Source organism: Aquarana catesbeiana, linkage group LG09 (assembly GCF_042186555.1).
Source record: "Aquarana catesbeiana isolate 2022-GZ linkage group LG09, ASM4218655v1, whole genome shotgun sequence".
Taxonomy (NCBI): Eukaryota; Metazoa; Chordata; class Amphibia; order Anura; family Ranidae; genus Aquarana; species Aquarana catesbeiana.
The window spans coordinates 87,705,719-87,728,236 of NC_133332.1; the positions used below are offsets into that span (position 1 = coordinate 87,705,719).

Sequence of the window (22,518 nt, forward strand, 5' to 3'; positions counted from 1 at the left end):
ACACTAACTGACCTAGATCAAATTTTGATCTAAGCATTTTTTACTTTATTATTATTTTTTTTTACATTGGACCTTTCCTCTCCATTCACAGAGAGGTAGAAACACAGGGGCAGACTTCACAGTGACTGATCACTATGGTAGCTCTCCGTGAGACCCCGGTCTTTGTGCTGGGAGCGCACTGTGCGGCGCGCTCCCAGCACAAAGGCAGATACGCATATATGCAGCACCACAGAAAAAAGCCCAGTGCAGTGGGGCCGCATATATGTGTTATGTCAGCGACAAGGAGTTAATAGTAAAAAAAAGGTCAGGTCTGAGCATGTAGGTCCAAAATAATCTAGAGTGGGTGACTGGGGACAAAGAGAAGGCAAATTAATTAAATACTTTCTTCAGCTCTGTGTATACAAAGGAGCATGGGGGAGCTCATGTCCATAATGGGGGCTTTATTGACAAAGCCCCAAAGGATCCACTATGGTTCAAAAGTGATATGGTCCAAAAATATTTAGACAGAATAACGGTTAATAAAGCACCTGGACCAGATGGCATACAACCACAGATTCTAAAATAATTGAGCTCTATCATATCAAAGCCATAGTTTCTAATTTTTAGGGACTCTTAAATGACTGGCATAGTACCACTAGATTGGTGTAAGGCCATTGTGATGCCTATATTTAACCACTTGCCTTTTTGCCCAGACCAATTTTCAGCTTTCGGCGCTGTCACACTTTGAATGACAATTGCGCGGTCATGCTACACTGTACCCATATGAAGTTTTTATAATTTTGTTTTCACACACATAGAGCTTTCTTTTGGTGGTATTTAATCACCACTGGGTTTTTTTATTTTTTGCCACGTGAAAAAAGACCAAAAATGTTTTCATAGTTTGTTATAAAATTTTGCAAACTGGTAATTTTTCTCCTTCACTGATGTGCGCAGATGAGGCTGCACTGATGAGGCAGGCACTGGTGGGCATTGTTGAGACTGCACTGGATAATCAGGACACTGATAATCAGTGTAGATGTCACTTTCACACAAGCAGGTTATTGGCTCTCCTCTCCTTGCGCTGTCAGCGTGAGGAAAGGAATGTCAATAACCTGCTTGTGTTTAGATTGTGATAAGCGGTGATTGCACACAGCTAATCACATGGTACAGGGATGCTGTGATTGGCCATTTACCCCGATCTGTGATCAGCTGTGTGCCCAGAGCACGCTGCCCATGCGCTGCAGCAGGCGCAATCACGGAGGACGTCAGATTACTCCCTCCCGGAACTGACGACCACACTGTAGCCATTATTCAGCTATAGTGCGGTCGGTAATTGGTTAAAAAGTGATCAGAGTCTTTACCAAGTAACTATAGACCTGTTAGTTTAACTTCTATAGTTGGGAAGATACTGGAGAGTTTCTTAAACAAAGATTTTTATAGACAAATAGCATAAGTATACAGAGCTGACTACGATAAAAAAAAACCCGGTACATGTAACATAACTCAAGGTACAGTTCCAAAATACAATGCAATGAAAGAGTTACAGTTAGTAAATTATTGCAATAACCAAACTGAACCACTGTGTTAAGTAATGTTCTAGTGTTCACAAAGGCAGAAGCGTAGTTGTCAATCGTAACAAAAAACAAACAGAAGAACTAGGAGGCCAAGCCTCAAAACTCTGAAAAGATATGCTAAGTTACAGCATGTTAGTTCAGGGGGGATGTTGGGTTTCATTTGAGACCACATCATCCTTTTACTGTCATTTGCTGGGGCCGGGGAGTCGTCATGCGGCCCCTTCCCTTTCAGGGCTCATGAGCAGACCGCTGGCGGTCTCTCTTTATGTTCGCGTAGGGGTAGCGTGCAGCGGACCCCCCCCCCAGGGCTCAGCTCCGGCAGCACCCACGTCGGTTCAGGGGGGTCGCTGTGCATGCATGGTTACACAAGCTTCATCAGTTCTCTTGTTACTCAGGGGCAGCTCAGCGGGGACCCTCCCCAGTGCTCAGCACCGAGGCACCCCGCATCCGTAAAGGGGGGGGGGGGGGGTTCCAGGTAGGTATGATTACGAACCATCCTCACCTAGCCACCATACTCTGGTATGTTCAGGGCAGGTGTCTCGTTTAAGTTCTTTTCTGTTATCTTAACTTCACATTTTTGACATTTGTATTCGGAGGGGTAGTTGTATGTTATGTTCCTGGTTTTGTTTCTATACATCTACTGGAGGCACGAAGTCGCATTCTTTGTGTTTTTTCTTTTGTTTTCCTGTCCATTTCAGGTAGATATTATTTGTTTTTCAGGGGTGGTTTTATTTTTCTTTATTCAAACCTGACGCTTCAGGTACAGTCAGGTCCATAAATATTGGGACATCAACACAATCTAATCTTTTTGGCTCTATACACCACCACAATGGATTATAACTGAAACGAACAAGATGTGCTTTAACTGCAGACTTTCAGCTTTAATTTAAGGGTATTTACATCCAAATCAGGTGAACGGTGTAGGAATTACAACAGTTTGTATATGTGCCTCCCACTTTTTAAAGGGACCAAAAGTAATGGGACAGATTAACAGTCATCCATCAAACTTACACTTTTTAATACTTGGTTGCAAATCCTTTGCAGTCAATTACAGCCTGAAGTCTGGAATGCATAGACATCACCAGAAGCTGGGTTTCATCCCTGGTGATGCTCTGCCAGGCCTCTACTGCAACTGTCTTCAGTTCCTACTTGTTCTTGGGGCATTTTCCCTTCAGTTTTGTCTTCAGCAAGTGAAATGCATGCTCAATCGTATTCAGGTCAGGTGATTGACTTGGCCATTGCATAACATTCCACTTCTTTCCCTTAAAAAACTCTTTGGTTGCTTTCGCAGTATGCTTCAGGTCATTGTCCATCTGCACTGTGAAGCGCCGTCCAATGAGTTCTGAAGCATTTTGCTGAATATGAGCAGATAATATTGCCCGAAACACTTCAGAATTCATCCTGCTGCTTTTGTCAGCAGTCACATCATCAATAAATACAAGAGAACCAGTTCCATTGGCAGCCATACATGCCCACGCCATGACACTACCACCACCATGCTTCACTGATGAGGTGGTATGCTTTGAATCATGAGCAGTTCCTTTCCTTCTCCATACTCTTCTCTTCCCATCACTCTGGTACAAGTTGATCTTGGTCTCATCTGTCCATAGGATGTTGTTCCAGAACTGTGATGGCTTTTTTAGATGTTGTTTGGCAAACTCTAAACTGGCCTTCCTATTTTTGAGGCCCACCAATGATTTACATCTTGTGAAGAACCCTCTGTATTCACTCCGGTGAAGTCTTCTCTTAATTGTTGACTTTGACACACATACACCTACCTCCTAGAGAGTGTTCTTGATCTGCCCAACTATTTTCTTCACCAGGGAAAGAATTCTTCGGTCATCCACCACAGTTGTTTTCCGTGGTCCTCTGGGTCTTTTGGTGTTGCTGAGCTCACCGGTGCGTTCTTTCTTTTTAAGGATGTTCCAAACAGTTGATTTGGCCGCACCTAATGTTTTTGCTATCTCTTTGATGGGTTTGTTTTGTGTTTTCAGTCTAATGATGGCTTGCTTCACTGATAGTGACAGCTCCTTGGATCTCATACTGAGAGTTGACAGCAACAGATTCCAAATGCAAATAGCACACTTGAAATGAACTCTGGACCTTGTATCTGCTCCGTGTAAATGGGATAATGAGGGAATAACACACACCTGCCCATGGAACAGCTGAACAGCCAATTGTCCCATTACTTTTGGGCCCTTAAAAAGTTGGAGACACATATACAAACTGTTGTAATTCCTACACCGTTCACCTGATTTGGATGTAAATACCCTCAAATTAAAGCTGAAAGTCTGCAGTTAAAGCACATCTTGTTTGTTTTATTTCAAATCCATTGTGGTGGTGTATAGAGCCAAAAAGATTAGAATTGTGTTGATGTCCCAATATTTATGGACCTGACTGTACATACGTGTTATTCTGAGTAGTTGCTGTGTGTATTGTTTCCTTCCGTAGTGGTGGTTTTCTACGTTGCAGCAGGGTTATCAGGAGTCTGTTTGTTGAATTCCAGGCAGTTCAGGTACATATTTAAGTGTTTTGACACATTTTCACACAGCAGGGCTGACTACGTTCTAGCACTACAGGTTACCCATCACATCTATGGGTTTGTAACAGATTGAGGTGATCGTTTTTAATTGGCTTGTTGAGTGACAAGTCTCCTTATCTGTTCTCACGTAGCTTACGTATATTGTGCAACTCACGTTTTGTCGTACTAACTTACGTTTCTCTTGCATTTTACGTTTTCTCACGCAACTTACGTTTTCTCACGCAACTCGCGTTAGCCATGCAACTACGTTTCTCGTGCGACTTGCATTTTTCATACAGTTTGCGTTTCTCATGCAGTTAGCGTTTCACATAGTCGCATGTTGCTCACGTTTCTCGTTCAGTTAAGTTCCTTCACAAAGCTTACATTCCTGTCGTAGGTTACTTTTCTCAGTCTGCTCACGTTTCTCACACAGTTATGTTCCGCACCCAGTTACGTGTCGTTTTCACTCGGTTACGTGGTTACTACTTTCATTATTTGGCTGGGTACCCTTCATAGGGTTTCTACAGATGTGGCATCACATTTTCACGGTAAGTCATGGCGTCTCCACTGCAGCTACCTCTCACGTTTTCAGGTTCGCGCAAATTGAGTTGATCGTTTTTAATTGGCTTGTGCAGTGGCAAGTCTCCTCATCCGTGTTACATAAGTTACATCTTGGTTTCTGTTTCATAGTTACCACCCACATCGGAAGCCTCACACGTTTTCATGTTTCAAGGCCTGAGTTTACGTTTTTATTCTTATTATCTGCCTGTGGGGGATTTCATATAGAAGCTGGATACACAGGATGTCGGTGGTTATCATAACACGCATACCATTTCCTGGTAAGCAGATTACTATACCACGTGGTGCAGAGTGCTGTTGTTTATACACACTGAAGTTGGTGACGGGTACATCCATCTCCTTATTTTTGGACTCACTGTTATTTATTTTAAGCGCCGCATCTTTTGGACTTTTATATTCTTTGGTTATCAACAGACTGTGTTGGCTGCTTTTGATTCATTTTATATTAGCGCGGATATTGACTTATTTTTTATTACGTTTTTAATTTGCCTGTTTCGTCTCAAGTAACTTGGCCTGGTATTGCACAAGACCGGCATGTTTCGGTCCTGTTCTTACATTGTGTTTGCCTGCTACGCCTCAGGTTAATTCGGCTTCTGTCCGAATTCAGAGACTGACACAGTCAGTCCGGCACTAACGTACATTTATACATGTCAGGTTCATATCTTCACCTTTTAGATCTTATGGCTACACTCCACTGCTGGTTTACCTATCACGTCTATGGGTACCTACGGGTTGAGATGATCGTTTTTAATTGGCTTGTGCGGTGGAAAGTCCCCTCATCCGTTTCCCACGGCTTACATTTTCATACGTCATGACATCTCACTACTCATATCACTTGCCTGACAAATCTTCAGGCTCATAGGCTTGAGTTTACGTTTTTAATTTGCCTGATTTGCCTCAGGTAGCTCAGCCTTGCTAGTTTCTTGAGACTGACACGTTTTCAGTCTTGTGTAACGTATACTTCGTAGGTTAAGCAGTCACCTTTGGGAGGTTGTTCAAAAAAAAAAAAGTAAAGAAGTTTTTCTTTCCTTAAGGTAAGTTTGGGGTACATTTGATCGAACTCTTGCTTATGTTGGTGTTGTTTTCGTTTCTTTGCATTTTATCCTGAGTGGCAGTAGTTGCTTTGTGTATTTGTTTTTCTTCCATAGTGGTGGTTTCTACATTGTAACAGGGTTCTCGGAAGTCCATTTCCCAGTCCAGTTTCAGGTGGGTATTTTTTGTTTTTTTCGTACTCAAGGTTTTAGCACTTTTCTCACGTTAGGTCTGACAACGTTCACCAATTCAGTTCACCCTTTACGTTTTTAGGTACCTAACAGGTTGAGGTGATCGTTTTTAAATTGGCTTGTTCAGTGACAAGTCTCCTCATCTGTTCTCACGCAGCCTACGTTTATCACGCAGTGACGTTTCTTATTCAGCTTACGTTGTCATGCAATTGACGTTTCTCAGGCAGCTTCGTTTCTCATGCAGTTTACGTTTCTCACACAGCTTTCGTTCCTCACACAGCTTACATTTCTCAGGCAACTCACGTGTATCACGCAGCTTGTGTTCCTCGCCCAGTTATGTTACGATCCTTCTCACGCAGAGACACGTTTTACCACTTGCATCAGTTGGCTGGGTACTGTTCATTTTTTCTCTATGTGGTGTTCTCATGTTATTTTCTGTGGTTACAGGTGTTTTGCATCACATCTTCACATTTAGTTCGTGGCGTCTCCACTGCAGCATTACCTATCTCATTATAGATTTGCACGGATTGAGCTCGCAGTGTCTTTTGGCTTGGGCGGTGGCAAGTCTCCTCATCCGTGTCACATACGATTCCATCTGGGTTTCTGTTCTTAGTTTAACATTGACTATCCACATCAGTAGCCTGACACTTTTTCAGGTTTCAAGGCCTGAGTTTACGTTTTAATTTTCCTGTTACGCCTCAGGTTCTCGGCCTGGTAGTTTCACAGGACAGACACGTGTCGGTCCTGCACAACATTTTGTTATTTGCAGGGGTAGTGGGGTGTCTGTTGGGTCATAGGTAAGTCGTAGGGACAACCTCCTGTGTTCTATAATATACAATTAAGAAAACTTTGTTACAGTGGTAGTAAAAAAAAATAAATTGCGGTGTTAATGCTATGTAGGAGGTGGCAGGCAGCAAAGTGAACGTTTGCTTTAACGTAGGTTACTTCTGCTTGGCACAAACAGCCCACTGTAATAAATTTGTGACCATTAATAAAAAAAAAAAATCTCACCTGGTGCTGGTGTGGCCTGACTCTGATTCTGCAGTGACCCAAGAAGCTGCTTGATCTTATCTGAGAAATCTGGCTGCTTCATCAGATCTTCTGGTTCGGCATTACCCTGAGCTCCCTACAAGATAGAATCAATTTTCCAAATTTGAACGTGATAAATATACAAAACGCAAAACAAACACTCAAAAGTCTCAATTTACTACAGGAAAATTGCAAGTGTAATTTGCCATAATGTTAAAGTGACTGTAAATGTAGTTTTTTAATAACAACAAACAAGGTATAATTAGCTACTGCATGCAATGTTATCAGACAGATCGTCCCCGAACTTCCTCCTTGGGGTCCCCCACCAGCATGCCAGGCTTCTCCCCTTCTGAGAGTGCTCCCACAGCAAGCAGTTTGCTATGGGGACACACCTGCAAACTCGCTCCAGAGCCGGGCTGTGTGCATCCAGGCTGTGACACACACACACACACAGCCTGGCTCTGCCCTGCCCCTTTCTCGCAGATTTGATTGATCGCAGTAGGAGCCAATGGCTCATGCTGCTGCTGAGCCTCCTGTGAGAAAAGAGCAGAGCTGCTGCAGACAGGCATAGCGCTGGATTGAGAGGGGACTCAGGTAAGCATTTACCTTAATGCAGAGAATGTGTTAAAGTAAAAACCTTTTGCTTTTAAAACCACTTTAATTTTAGCCATGTAACACAATTTTCAAATCTCATTGGCAGTTACTGCTAAAAAGAACAGTCATTACGACCAATATCGATTGTTGTAGCTTAGCTGAGTTTAACCCTTTTGATGTTAGACCCATTTCTACATTTTTTGCACACATTTAAAACATCATTTTAAGTATGAAGTTTAGTTAAAACCCCCAAACATTGTATATTTTCTGAAGGCAAACACCCTAGAAAATAAAATGGTGAGAGTTCCAATCTTTTATGCCACACAATATTGGTGTAATAGTTTATGAAACACAAAACTTCAGTAAAAAGCGGAACACACAAATGTAATATAAAACCAATATAAAAGAGGAGGCTGTGCCAAGTAAATAGATTCCTAACATGTCAAGACATAAATTGAATGCACCAGTGAAACGGCAACAAACTTACTTTGTTACCCTTTGTTTTCAGGCAGCTGCCAGATTGCTTCTATCTGACAATTAACTTGGCAAATTTACACACACCCCCAGCAGCTGACAACGTAAGGCCCCTTTCACACCGGGCTGTCCATTTTTACTCATCCGCTTGCTCAGCGGCGATCGCTCCGTTGATCACAGCTGAGCCGGCGGAAGACAAGTCCGTCTCTGCACACTGTGCAGGGATGGACCTGTCAGAGAGACCGCTCTCCTCTATGGGGGGATCGGATGATTACGGACCGTCTGTCCGTTTTCATCCGATCCGAGAGACGGATGGAAAATAGGACAACCATCCGTCTGAATTTTGTGGAGCGGATCGAATGCCAGCGGATATGTCATCGCTGACATCCGTCGCTCCATAGAGCTGTATAGAGCGCCCGTTCAGATCCGCTGGAAAAACTGGCAGGCAGATCTCAACGGTCCGCACGTGTGAAAGGGCCCAAAGGCTGGCCATACATTATACAATTTTCTTGTTCAGTTTTCATTTAAATTTACTAAAACCATGTAAAAATGAGGTCAAACCTAAATACTTTAAATTTGTATGAAACCAGGCAGGCCCTTGTACTACATGGTTGAAGGTAAATCTAAAGGAAATTGAACAAGAAAATTGTCTAATGTATGATCAGCATAAGGTTTACAGCAGTGGCAGTAAAAGGTTTAAAGGCCTATACCCATAATGCAGCAACCTCTAGCTACCAGTTAGCAATCACCTCAACTGAGATAAATGCAGTAGTGTGAAAGGTTACTATGAGTTGCCATGGTGTATTATTTAATAATTCTAACAGGGTTACTACTATCTAGTACAAAAAGATCATGTCTCACAAATGGCGCACAATATGAATCTACTCACCATAATGGATGTCAGAATCTCTTGCACAGTGCCTGGCAGTGGTTTTTTTTGTGACTTTGAATTTCCCATGCTGCCCATTAAGTTAGCAAGTACAGGAGGCAGCTTAGCACCAGATGACAAGTCCGGAGATTGAGAACCTGTACTCTGGTCCATTGACACAATGTACGAATTATCATCCATGGAACACTCCTGGTGAAAGAAAAGAAAAAAGTGACTTGTCTGTAATAAAACATACTCTTTGTTTATAAATACTAAATAATTATAATATTGTATTAGTTACAAAAATATCCTACTCCAGCTGGCAGATTTTACTTTTGACCTGAAAAAAAGCAATGTACTTCTTAAAGGACAAGTGTAACTTTGCATAATTTTCCTAAAGAGCCCTTTCACATTACTAGCCTTGGCCGCGTTAGTGGTAAAGCTGCCCTCGTTTTAGCCCTGCTTTTAACCCCCACTAGCGGCCGAAGAAAGGGTTAATAGTGCCCATGTAGAGGTGCTTCGGCAGTGGTGCCCATTCATTTCAATGGACAGGGGTGGTGGAGGAGCGGTGTATACACCACTCCTCCACTGCCCCAAAGATGTTGCTTGCAGGACTCTTTTTAACGTCCTGCCAGCCAATGTGAAAGCACTTGGACTTTCACATTGGGATGGCAGGGGAGGCATTTTTCAGGCGCTTTACGGTGCTATTTTTAGCCCTTTAGCACCTGAAAAACGCCTCAGTGTGAAAGGGGTCTTAATCAATTCCCCACACCAAGTGTAGCTTACCAGCTCATACCTTCCTCCTCAAATTGAGTGATCTCCTCTATACGGCACTGCATAACATTTTCAGTGAAAACATTTTCTTAAGCTGGCCATACATGGGTCAGTTTTTTTTCGATCAACCTGTAGGCTGATTGAAAAAACTGAACAGATTCCCCCATCCACACAAATGAGGCAGAGAGGAGAATCCTCCCTGCTGTGTTATTGTATGCGGACAGCGGGACTCTTGAGCTGTCTTAATAGACTGATCAAAGGAAGATTCTCCAACAAGTCCATTTGTAGGAAGCTAAACATCTCAAAATGTGGATGGTCCATGATGAACTGGACAAATTTTGATCCATCTACAGCCAGCTTTAGTGTGTATGCATGCAAGGCTACTATAGGTACCAAAGAATACAATTGTCCTTTAATACTCCAGAATCCACACAATGTGGAAAGTGAAGTAGTTGGTTTACAACCAGAATCATTAAATGTTTAAAAGACAATTTTGCCTTCGGTAAACTTGTCCTTTAACCATTTCAGCCCCGGAAGGATTTGCCTCCTAAATGACCAGGCCATTTTTTGTGATACGGCACTGCATCGCTTTAACTGACTATTGCGCGGTCGTGGACCTCTTTATTTCCTCTGGCCTCCAAAGCATTTGATCAAACAGAGATCAATTTGATACTGTAAAAGCCATTAACGGCTTGTCAACGATCCAACCAAAAGCCAGAAGTGACAAAAATACACGTCACTTCTGGTTTCTGATGTCACAGAAGGGGGGCAGGAACTTCTGTTCTTGACACTCTTCTCAATGAATGCGACTGGACCGGTTGCATCATTATCAGGCTCCCCGACCGGACAGAAGAGCCCATAAATGCAGAGAAAGGGGGGGCCCTTCCGCCACCTGTAAAAGTGATGCAGCAGCTGTATAGCCGCTCAATCAGTTTTTCACGAAAGAGAATTGCTGCCTGAAAAGAATAGTATAGAGATCATGATGGTAGCCTCAATATGAGGCCGTATATATACACATGGCAATATCGAGGTGGGTAAAACCCTACCTTCTAACTTACCTCATCCAGTGGTATGAGCTTTGGTGGTGCCGGCTCATAAGGCTCAGGGTCCGGTTCATGTGGGGTGTCAGGAACACTATAGAAAAAATTAAAAGTTCATACTTGACAGTATAAAAAAAACAAAACAAAACAAAACCAAAAAACAAACACTTTTAACACTCCACAAGCCAACTTTTGAAGGAAAAAAAATTAATTTGTGCCAAAACACTTAAACTCACAACCCTCAAAAAATGTTAAACCCACCCCCACGTAAACACACAAACGTAAACATAACTATTGGGGGTAACTTGTGTACAAAATTGTGGCTTGCAATACATGTTACATTGTGCATGCTGGAGTAAAAACAACAATTCTAGGGCTACCATTCGCAGTTAAGCTTAAACTAATGACCTGTAGGAGCTTTTAAAGTGTTGCCTTTTGGAAAGGTTTAAAGATTGTGTACACCTCATACTATAAAATAAAAATAGGTTTATGTGCAATTTGTTCTACAGTGCTTGAGGCGTATATTTACCTCTCCTTAGAGAGAAAAAGTTCTTGCAGGATGCCCATCTCTCGTTCAGCTTGGGTGTGCTTTTCTGTGCTGTTGCTCCCAATCTGTACAAGTGCTCCTAGGAGCAACAGTGGACGTGGAAGGACCCAAGGAATGACTTCCTCCATGGTGTCATGACTAAGCCGGCGGGCGTTTTGGAATGCTTGACATTCCTTCAGCATCTCTCGCTTGGCTGCTTCACCAAAATCCTTAACCTTGTTTACATTAACTGTAAGTGGGCATAGAAGGAAAGACTGTTGTAAGTACAACGCAGACAAAGTTATATAGTATAGAGCCATGTAGATTACAAGGATTTAAGTAGCTGAAAAGAGATTTTTTTTCTCTCTCTCTCTCTCTCTCTCTCTCTCTCTCTATATATTTATAAAAAAAATACACACACATTATTTATAAAACGTACCTCTCTCTGTTTCATCAAGTTCAAAATAGAAATACTCCCGAAGATGGCTCTCATCTGGCCAGCTAACCGTTTTCCTCTTCTTTCCTTTTTTTGTTAATTGAGGAACCTCTTGCTCAGGTGGTTTGACTTCGGCAGGGGCAGGGACAGGGGCTGGGGCAGGTGCAGGTGTAGATGCAGATACAGACACAGACACAGATGCTGCAAAATTGGGAAGCAAATCAGCCATATAAGAAAGACACACATGAGGAGAAAAATCAGGAGAGGTTAATGTTTGTTCAAGTATAGAATGATGCCTTACTGTCCATAGGCTCAGGGAGCTCAACAGGAACTGGAGTTCCAGGTCTTTCCACTTCCATTGCCTCAGCTGCGGGCTCTGGTTCTGGTGAAGAGGGCTTGGTGACCGCTGGTACATCACCTTGGGGCTTGCTCTCAAATGGACTGGGCTGTATAAATAAAACAGGCATTGTTTTAGATCTCTGTAAAGCAGTTACCTCAACAACCACCTTACCACTTGCTGACCAGGCCTTTTCTGGAACTTTCTGTTTACAAGTTTAAATTAGTACTTTTTGCTAGAAAATTACTTAGAACCCCCAAACATTATATATTAATATATTTTTTGGCAAAGACCCTAGGTCGTAGCCCAGGCTGAGGTTGCCAGTCCATTCATTGCAGCAGGACACCATAGATTTGCGACTTTCAGGGGTCACCCCTCCTTTCTTGGACTCTTGGACCAGGATGGACTCCATCCCCTGTCAGCACTCTAGCTGCAGCTGCGGATGCACTGTGTACATACCCCATTCCTATTGAGCCTGAGCAGCCCACACAATATTTCCAGGTGACCCTACACCCTAGAGAATAAAATGGCAATCGTTGCAATATTTTATGTCACTGTATTTGTGCAGCAGTTTTTCAAACGCAATTCTTTTGGAAAAAACACACTTTAATGAATTAAAAAAAGAACGAAACACACCAGTTACCCCAATTTTTTTTGTATAATGTGAAAGATGATGTTAAGTAAATAGATACCCAACATGTCATGCTTTAAAATTGTGCACGCTCATGGAATGGTGAGAAACCACGATACTTAAAAATCCCTATAGGCAATGCTTTACAAATTTTTACAGGTTACCCGTTTAGTTAGAGAGGAGGTCTAGTGCTCTCACTCCAATGATTGCGGCGATACCTCACATGTGTGGTTTGAACATCGTTTACATATGCGTTTGCTTCTGCGCACGAGCACGGAGGAATGGGCCATTTTACTTTTTAGCTTATTTATTTTACTTTTTATATCACTTTTATTCCTATTACAGGGAAAGTAAACATCCCTTGTAATAGAAATAAGCATGACAGGTCCTCTTTTGTGAGAGATCTGGGGGAAAAAAAGACCCTAGAGCTCTCATTTACCTTTAAAAGCAAAAGAAAAAAATATCATTTCTTTATGCCCGAGAACCGGAAGAGACGTTAGAGGTCGCTTCGGTCCTCCAGTGCCATAGAGCCGAGTAGGGGCCATCTTGCCCTCTCTCGATTTCCCGCCTAGCCATCGGATCGCTTCCAGGTTTACCAACAACTTCAGTAGACCCAGAAACAACCGGGAAATGGTGGGAGGGGGCACCTCTCCCACTGCCTCTAAAAGTGATCCTGCTGTGAGTGCGCCGCTGGTATCAGTTTTATCACCGAATCTCCCATAGAAAAAAAAATTATACTGGGGTTATGACAGCTAGCTGCTGCCATAGTCCTGGTATTAAATGTAAAAGTAATTATGTATATATACTAGGGGTGTTGAAAATAATCGTGTAATCGATGTATCGCAATTCAGCGTAAAACGATTCTGCATTGATGCAGAGAACGGCTGAATCGCGATTGCATCAATTACATCATCAGCCCCTGTCAGAGTCCTCCCCTCCCTCCCTAAATGTGTATGTCACACACAGAGTGGTGATATCCCATTGTGACACAGAGCCTGGATCTGAAACACCACACAGCTGCTCTCACAAAGTCCCGCGTCCTAGACCGGTTCTTATGATAGAGGGCACACTGATCCAATGCCCAGGAAATTTAATCAGTGTGATGTGTATTATAGGAGACGGTCTAAAAGGCGAGACTATGTTGACAGCAGCCCCACAGGCAAATCAAATCCAAGCTCTGTGTCACAGCGGGAGATCCCTGCTCTGCGTAATCTGGGCACTGATGGGGCTGCATTGATGGACACTGGTAAGCTGCATTGATGGGCACTGATAGGCTGCATTGATGGGCACTGGTAAGCTGCATTGATGGGCACTAATGAGGCTGCATTGATGGGAACTGATCATGCCCATCCTGCAGCCAAGCTAGAGATGTTGAAGGACTGAAAACCATGGGCAGTAATCGTGATGCATCGCGGAATTGAATAGTTGATAGGATAATCGTATTTGAATCGAATTATGAGACCATTGAAGATACGTACCCCTAATATATACTGTAGGCGGTCGGCAAGTGGTTACTACAATCTGCAGTTATAGAATCATATTTCCTATATGACTAATAGTGGAGATGTAAATATATCAGGCTACCACAAAACATCCCAGTGTTTGGCCAGGCAATAAAGTTACCTTATTATTGGTTGGAGAAACTGCTTTCTTCTTCTTTTTAATTTTTATTCCAGAAACTGGGGCAGAATTCAGTGCATCCAAGAAGTCCAAACTCTCCATAGCTGAAGGGAACATTGGTAAATATTATTAGAGTTAAAGATATTACAGTATGAACATCTCGAAAGAATGCTAGTCTTGTGTGACATAAAGAGGGAATATCATTTGCAGTGGATATCTGTATCGCCATCTAGTGTTTTATACTGGAATTACGATCGTTTGACAACAGTACAACAATAACTGTCATTCCTAAAGGACTAACATTTCAGGGCCAAAATACTAATCCCAAACTTGATTATAAAAACAACAAACAAAAAAAAACATTAGGGCTCTTTGGCTCAGTGATGATCCACCCCGTGAACACCCGCTTGCTCAGCGGGGATCGCTCCGCCGGTCCCCGCTGAGCAGGAAAATGACAGGTTCGTCGCTGCACACTGTGCAGCGACGGACCTGTCAGAGCGCCGCTCTCCCCTATGGGGGATCAGATGATGACGGACCGTAGAGTCCATCGTCACCCGATCCGATCACGGATGGAAAAGTAGGGTTTTCCTCCGTTACACTTTTCGGATCGGAGCGGGTCAGATGTCAGCGGACATGTCACCGCTGACATCCGACACTCCATAGGGATACATGTATGTCCGTTTTTCATCCGAAAACGGAAGGATGAAAAACGGACATACGGATCCCCCGTGTGAAAGAGGCCTTAATGGTTTTTTACATTTATTTTGGAAGCCATGCATTGTATACGAGGACTTTTGAAGGCTGTGCAATTCAATGCATGGCTAGATGCTGTAACATAGAGCACTGCTTGAAACTACACATTCTAGCTTTTCCACTTGGGAGTATACACACAAGGGTGACAACCCTGTCCTCCATACAGGTTATGCAATGGCAGTGTTGTTACCCCTGTCAACCCTGCCTCTCTATACAGTTTATGCAAAGGCAGCATAATCAAAAGTGTTGGTGCTACGTTTTTCAAGCTCATTCCTCAGTAAAATCAGCCATAAATGTGGGGAAGAGTGGAAATTGAAGAAGAAAAATTTAACACATTTTTATTTTTTTAACAGAGTTTCAGTATACTTATATAAATAAGTAAATCATGTGCTGCGCTTTCCCCTTAATGATCTGCTGAACCTGCAGCAAAAAACAAAATTGTTAACTAAAGTGATGTGCCTATAAATTCAATCCGAAGAATAAAAAATATAAAATATATTATATATATATATATATCATACAGCTTACAACATCCTATAGCGCGAATATACACACATTTCATAAAATATAAATATTGATACAAAAGTGATCCATAAAGTGCTCAGGTGCATATAAGTCTGTGATACTCTAACCATCCAGGGTCAGTTTTTAGCGTCCTTAATATAAAGATAATAAACGTGACTTGATAGGCGACTGGGAATATAACGATCTTCAGTAGTGATTACACTCAGGTGCTCCCCACCCAAAGGTAATGTCCGCTTACCCCAGAGCGTGTGACCTCGCAATTAAGTTTGGTCAGTACACGCTTTTGAATCGTCAGAACGGATTCCAGGTCAGGTTGCAAGGTCCAAATACTGCTCAAAGATGTGGCATCCTCATATATAAATATCAAAAAGAGCCTTCCATAGTGTAATAACATTTTAAAAATGTTTTATTTAATGCAAACAAAGCCCTATTATAGGGTACTCACATCAGGCTGGTCCGTTAGTGCACTGCTCTATAGCATGCCTTAATAGAACCAAGCCGTGGATGAGATTGTGTGTTCCTATTCCATATGACAGACCAGCTGCCTCCTGCGTCATCCAGTCCCCTCCCCTGGTGGGTCCAGTCTCATATTTATATATGAGGATGCCACATCTTTGAGCAGTGTTTGGACCTTGCAAGCTGACCTGGAATCCGTTTTGACGATTCAAAAGCATGTACTGACCAATTAATTACGAGGTCACACGCTCTGAGGTGAGCGGCCATTACCTTGGGTTAGGGAGCACCTGAGAGTAATCACTGCTGCAGATCGCTATACTGACAATCACCTATCAAGTCACATTTATTATCTTTATATTAACCACTTCAGCCCCGGAAGATTTGGCTGTTGAATGACCGGGCCATTTTTTTATATTCGGCACTGCTTAGCTTTAACTGACAATCGCGTAGTCGTGCAACGCTGCACCCAAACAAAATTGACATCCTTTTTTTCCCACAAATAGAGCTTTCTTTTGGTGGTATTTGCCTCTGCGGTTTTTATTTTTTGCGCTATAAATAAAAAAAGAGCGACGATTTTGAAAAAAAACACAATATTTTGTACTTTTTGCTGTAAATATTCCCATTTTTTTTTTAAAAAAAGCAAAGTTTTTTCTTAGTTTAGGCTGATATGTATTCTTCTACATATTGTTGGTAAAAAAAAAAAAAAAAAAAAAAAATCGCAATAAGCGTATATTGATTGGTTTGTGCAAAAGTTATAGTGTCTACAAAAGAGGGGATAGATTTAGGGCCAGTTCACACAACATGCAGTCCAGTGTGTTTTTTTTCTGCATCAAAAACGCATAGAAAGTAAGTTATATGGTTTTCAATGGCATAGTTCACACCAGTGCTTGCAGTTCCAGTTCCAGAAAAAAAAAGTAGCACATGCTGCATTTTTCCTGCACTGGACTGTACTGGACTGTACTGGAATGCTGTAAAAAGCATCACGATCACGCGGGCGCTCCTGCTATCCTGATCCCACGAGCCGACGTATAGCTACGACGGTTCGCAGGATCGTGCCGACCTGCCGCAGTATAATGACGGCGGCTGGTCGGCAATCGGTTAAGGACGCTGAAAACTGACCCTGCGTGGTCAGAGTATCACGGACTTATATGCACCTGAGCACTTTATGGAACACTTTTGTATCAATATTTATATTTTATGAAGTGTGTGTGTGTGTATATTCACGCTATATGATGTTGTAAGCTGTATGACGACAACAGTCGCTTAATATTTTATAATTTTTATTCTTGGGATTGAATTTATAGGCACATCACTTTAATTAACAATTTTGTTTTTTAGGTTTTTTGCTGCAGGTTCAGCAGATCATTAAGGAGATAGATAGCACAGCACATGATTTATTTATCTTTGAATCTCACGCGTTAGTATGGGACGTGATTAGTGCTAGCAGCTGTCATCACATTATTATAAGATAGGGGATTTTTGATTTGGTAGCTCGCAAGACCTTTACTACTATTTCAGTATACTTATAATTGAACCTGTACTACCATAGTAGGCAAAAGTAAAATGTTCACTTTTTAGTGGGAAAATTAATCAGCTTATATGTACCTTCCTTGTGATCCCCTGCTGCCCTAATCAGGTGCCAGTGCACCTATGAATTTCTGTATTATTTTTTTTTTACTTTTTGATACTCTGTAGAAAGGACTATGCTCACCGCCCCCCTGGGCCTCATGTGATAGAACTTGGACCCAATAATTAATCTCTCAGGCCTCCAACACCATATTGTGGGTGGCAAGGGCACTGCCACGCTTCCCTAGACCCAAAAGTATTTTTACAGTGATTCAGAGGAACCTGTTACTTTGCCTATGGGTAAAGTAAAGGTTAACACTGTAAAATTGTCCATATATAGATCGAAATTTGGCCGGTGCAGCAGGGACTGGACACATTTTGATCCAATAGTGCGCGTGCTTGTTGTACAGAAGTTGATCTGCCAATCAACTTCTGTACAACCAGCCTGTCGGATTTGCCCCGCTCAATCAGCGCCGCAGACTATAGCCAGTAGCGCTGATCAGTGTATTCTGACAGCGGGAAAATCTCCCCGCTGTCAGAATACAATACCTTATCGGGGGGGGGGGGATTCCCCCATCCACATCAAGCGTGTGGATGGGGGATCAATTAATTTTTTTTGTTCAACCAGCTAGTTGAACGGAAAAAAAAACTCATCTATGGGCTGCTTTAATGGTAAGAAATACTTGTAGGGGTACAGACACATACGCTGTGGAGGAATAATCTTCACTTTGATCTCCTTGGCAGCATTTGGTATAACATTTAGCGGCTTGTATTTTTTTTCTGCAGGTGCTGCATCACTGGGTGTGGGAACCGAACTGGTAGAGGAAAGACAGCAAATGTAAGTTATACAGCTGCACACATGTAAACAATGTAAAAGGACTTGTGTTTAAAAAAACATTGCACTGTAATAAAATGTACCTATTTGGAAATGGACTCTTTAAATTATTAAATTTTTCCTTGTAAATTAACAGGCCTAGTAAACCCACTGACTACCACAAAACTGCCGGCCCACTATATATACACGACAGCCTTCTACCCTTTTTCTCACCTTTGCCTTTTTACAGGAATGGGTTTCAAGTATTTGTCTGAAATAACTGGAACAGAAGCTGGCTTCTTGATGGGCGCATGTGAAGATATTTCCATCTCAAGACCTGTGATAAGGTAAGAAGAACAAAACCGTTCAGGGATGGAAGAGAAGTTTTTCTTTTGTAGAGGAAATTCTTGTGGATGCTGGTGGTCACTTACCTGTAGATCTAAATTTTGCATGACTAGGTGCAGCAGTGCGCTGCGTTTTGGGCTTCTCTCTCTTCCTATCTCCTTGATCCTCTGCCCGGGATTCAGCTTTGGCCTCAGAGGTCTTGTCAGCCATAGGAGATCTTCCTTTAGTATCTTCCTTCTTCTTCTTTTTATCCTTTTCTAGTGGATTAAGAAAATTTTAAGAGAAAATGGTAGCCTAAGTGGCCATATAATCTCAAATTAACCACTTCTGGACCGCCCACCGCACATATACTGTGGCAGGACGGCCCGGCTGCGCCAAACGACGTATCTGTATGTCTTTTCGTGCATGAGATACTGTGGGCGCGCGCGCTGCATGCCGGGGGAGCACGCGCATGGGTCTTTCGGACTTGATGTCCGCTGGCCACCCACGATCACTTCAAAGACAAACAAGGCGGATCCCTGTTCTGACAGGGGACAACACTGAGATCAGCTGTTCCTAGTGATCAGGAAAAACGATCTCTGTGTTATCCCAGTTAGCCCATTCCCCACACAGTTAGAACACACACTGAGGGAACACAGTTAACCCTTTGATTGCCCCTAGTGTTAACCCCTTCCCTGCCAGTGTCATTTATACATTTATCAGTGAACTTTTTTTTAGTACTGATCACTGTACTGGTGTCACTGGTCCCCAAAAAGTGTCATCTAGGGTCAGATCTGTCCACCGCAATCCCCTTAAAAATCACAGATCGCCATAAATAAATAAAAGTCCCTAAATCTATCAACTATTTTGTAGACGCTATAACTTTTGCGCAAATCAATAAATATACGCTTATTGGGCTTTTTTTTTACCAAAAATATGTAGAATACATATTGGACTAAACTGATGAATACATTTTAAAAAAACATTTTGGATATGTATTATAGCAGAAAGTAAAAATATTTTTTTTTTTTTTTAATTTGTCGCTCTTTTTTTGTTTATAGCGCAAAATATAAAAAACCCTGCAGAGGTGATCAAATACCATCAAAAGAAAGCTCTATTTGTGATAAAAAGGACGTCAATTTTATTTGGGTGCAACATAGCAGGACCACCACGCAATTGTCAGTTAAAGTGACGCAGTGCCATATCGCAAAAAATGGCCTGGTCATTAAGGGGGTAAATCCTTCCGGGGCTGAAGCTGTTAAAGAACTGCCTGATGGGCAGAAAAAAATGGTTTATATCGCTTGGTGATTCTAGTACCTATAGTCCCCCTACCCCATGCACAGTGCTCCTTTTACACCATTCTCAGGCCTTACCACTCCCTTGGTGTATTTTCTTTGATGCAAAAAAAAAAACAAAGTCAACAGTGAGTGTGAGATTCCCAATACATGCAACAATGAGTGCAGATCTGGCAGCTTAGAGATCTCACCAGTGAATTCAGCAGTAACGTCTTGTGTTCAAATATCTGAATTGATCTTCAAATCAATTCCCGTGAATTCCTTGGATATCAGGCCTAAACTGATGTCTAAATTGAAATTAAACCCCATCGTCTCTTATTTTCCCCACATATTAGTGGGCAGATCTGGCAACTGAATAGCAGGAGTAAAGTCTTGATCTTAACTTTGGCAGAAGCTTAAGCACAACACAGGGATCAGTATGAACATTATGCACACAAAGTGGCTTTAGTTCAGCATATGTTAGCTTAGAAATGTTTGAGGCCAAGCCAAATCAATTAATGAATTTCCCCCTTTTCAGTCTAGTTTAAAAAATGTTTCCAGTTGTTTTAGGAGATATCGGTTTCGGCTAAAGACAATATCTATAACATTTCAGAACTGTTTTATTGTCATCAAATAGCTTGTTTGTGGCATGGGGGAATAGGATAAATTCCAGACCAACAGCCACATGGTACTGTCAAGAAAATAAAGTGTAATAATGTAGGGATGATGACCTCTTGTGAAATTAGGATTACAGATCCAGGCACACTCCTTCACAGAAACCAGATCTATATTAAATATCCAAGTTACCTTATGTAAATTACACAGTTCTTTTGTATAGGCTGATCTCTCCTTAGGCAACATATTATGTGACATCAAAATGTGCTATGTGAATGTGATGTGAATGGCTTTCTGCTTTTTGTTAAGAGCAAATATTAAGTTCTAGAGTCATTAAAATATAAGAATCAAAAGAGGGGATGGCTGTGCCTTATCTCTTCCTCCGAGGAGCGGGTGTGCACCCTTACAACTCTCCTACCAGAAAAAACTTTTAAAAATGTGCTTTAATGCTACCACCATTAACTCACACTGGCCCATAAATGCTTTGGCAGAAAGTATTCCCACAACAGTTTACATTCAAGGTATGCCATGAATTATAACCTTCTTAGTGGATTTACACTCTCAGCTGAACTGTCAAGCCATCAAATCGCTGTTGTCATAACTAATCACATGTATAGCACCATGGCAACAGTAAATCAAACAGGGACTTTAGGGCAATTCGGCCAATTCAGCAGGGACTGCCTGAATTTCGAACAACGTATGGGCAGACTGGTTGTATAGAATCTACCAATTGACTTCTGTATAACCAGCCTGTCGGGGTTTCCCCCAGACAATCAGTGCCACAAGGTAAAGCCGGCATCACTAATTAGTATTTTCCAGCCGTCAGAACACAATAGCACAATGGGAATTATTCTCCATCCACACAATCTGATCATTTTTTTTTCATTCAACATACTGGTTGAACAAAAGAACAAAAAAAAAAAGGTTACTGAATGGCCAGCCTAAGACGGCAGCTTCCTTGGCTGTAAAGGATATGAGACTTAACCACTTCAGCCCCGGAAGGTTTTACCCCCTTCCTGACCAGAGCACTTTTTACAATTCGGCACTGCGTCGCTTTAACTGCTAATTGCGCGGTCATGCAATGCTGTACCCAAACGAAATTTGCATCCTTTTCTTCCCACAAATAGAGCTTTCTTTTGATGGTATTTGATCACCTCTGCCGTTTTTATTTTTTGCGCTATACACGGAAAAAGACCGAAAATTTTGAAAAAAAATGATATTTTCTACTTTTTGTTCTAAAAAAAATCCAATAAACTCAATTTTAGTCATACATTTAGGCCAAAATGTATTCGGCCACATGTCTTTGGTAGAAAAAATGTCAATAAGTGTATATTTATTGGTTTGCGCAAAAGTTATAGCGCCTACAAACTAGGGTACATTTTCTGGAATTTACACAGCCTTTAATTTATGACTGCCTATGTCGTTTCTTGAAGTGCTAAAATGGCAGGGCAGTACAAAACCCCCACAAATGACCCCATTTTGGAAAGTAGACACCCCAAGGAATTTGCTGAGAGGCATGTTGAGCCCATTGAATATTCATTTTTTTTGTCCCAAGTGATTGAATAATGACAAAAAAAAAAAAAAAAAATTACAAAAAGTTGTCACTAAATGATATATTGCTCACACAGGCCATGAGCATATGTGGAATTGCACCCCAAAATACATTTAGCTGCTTCTCCTGAGTACGGGGATACCACATGTGTGGGACTTTTTGGGAGCCTAGCCGCGTACGGGGCCCCGAAAACCAATCAGTGCCTTCAGGATTTCTAAGGGCGTACATTTTTGATTTTACTCCTCACTACCTATCACAGTTTCGGAGGCCATGGAATGCCCAGGTGGCACAAACCCCCCCCAAATGACCCCATTTTGGAAAGTAGACACCCCAAGCTATTTGCTGAGAGGCATGGTGAGTATTTTGCAGCTCTCATTTGTTTTTGAAAATAAAGAAAGACGAGAAAAAAAAATTTTTTTTTTCTTTTTTCAATT

At 41.9% G+C, this 22,518-nt stretch overlaps 1 protein-coding gene across 7 annotated transcripts in view; it reads right to left on the bottom strand.

Annotated features, from left to right (window-relative positions):
* LOC141107871 (serine/threonine-protein phosphatase 1 regulatory subunit 10-like) overlaps window positions 1-22,518 on the bottom strand; it is a 49,847-nt gene that overhangs the window by 9,659 nt on the left and 17,670 nt on the right. For all 7 annotated transcript variants that reach the window (XM_073598908.1, XM_073598906.1, XM_073598904.1 and 4 more), the window contains 10 exons: window positions 18,751-18,921; window positions 18,554-18,656; window positions 18,211-18,320; window positions 14,209-14,309; window positions 11,919-12,063; window positions 11,621-11,818; window positions 11,185-11,431; window positions 10,674-10,749; window positions 8,863-9,051; window positions 6,888-7,002 (listed from right to left, as the gene is read on the bottom strand). In XM_073598908.1, the coding sequence (XP_073455009.1) occupies window positions 6,888-7,002; window positions 8,863-9,051; window positions 10,674-10,749; window positions 11,185-11,431; window positions 11,621-11,818; window positions 11,919-12,063; window positions 14,209-14,309; window positions 18,211-18,320; window positions 18,554-18,656; window positions 18,751-18,921 (1,455 nt within the window). The remainder of the gene's footprint in view (window positions 1-6,887; window positions 7,003-8,862; window positions 9,052-10,673; window positions 10,750-11,184; window positions 11,432-11,620; window positions 11,819-11,918; window positions 12,064-14,208; window positions 14,310-18,210; window positions 18,321-18,553; window positions 18,657-18,750; window positions 18,922-22,518) is intronic.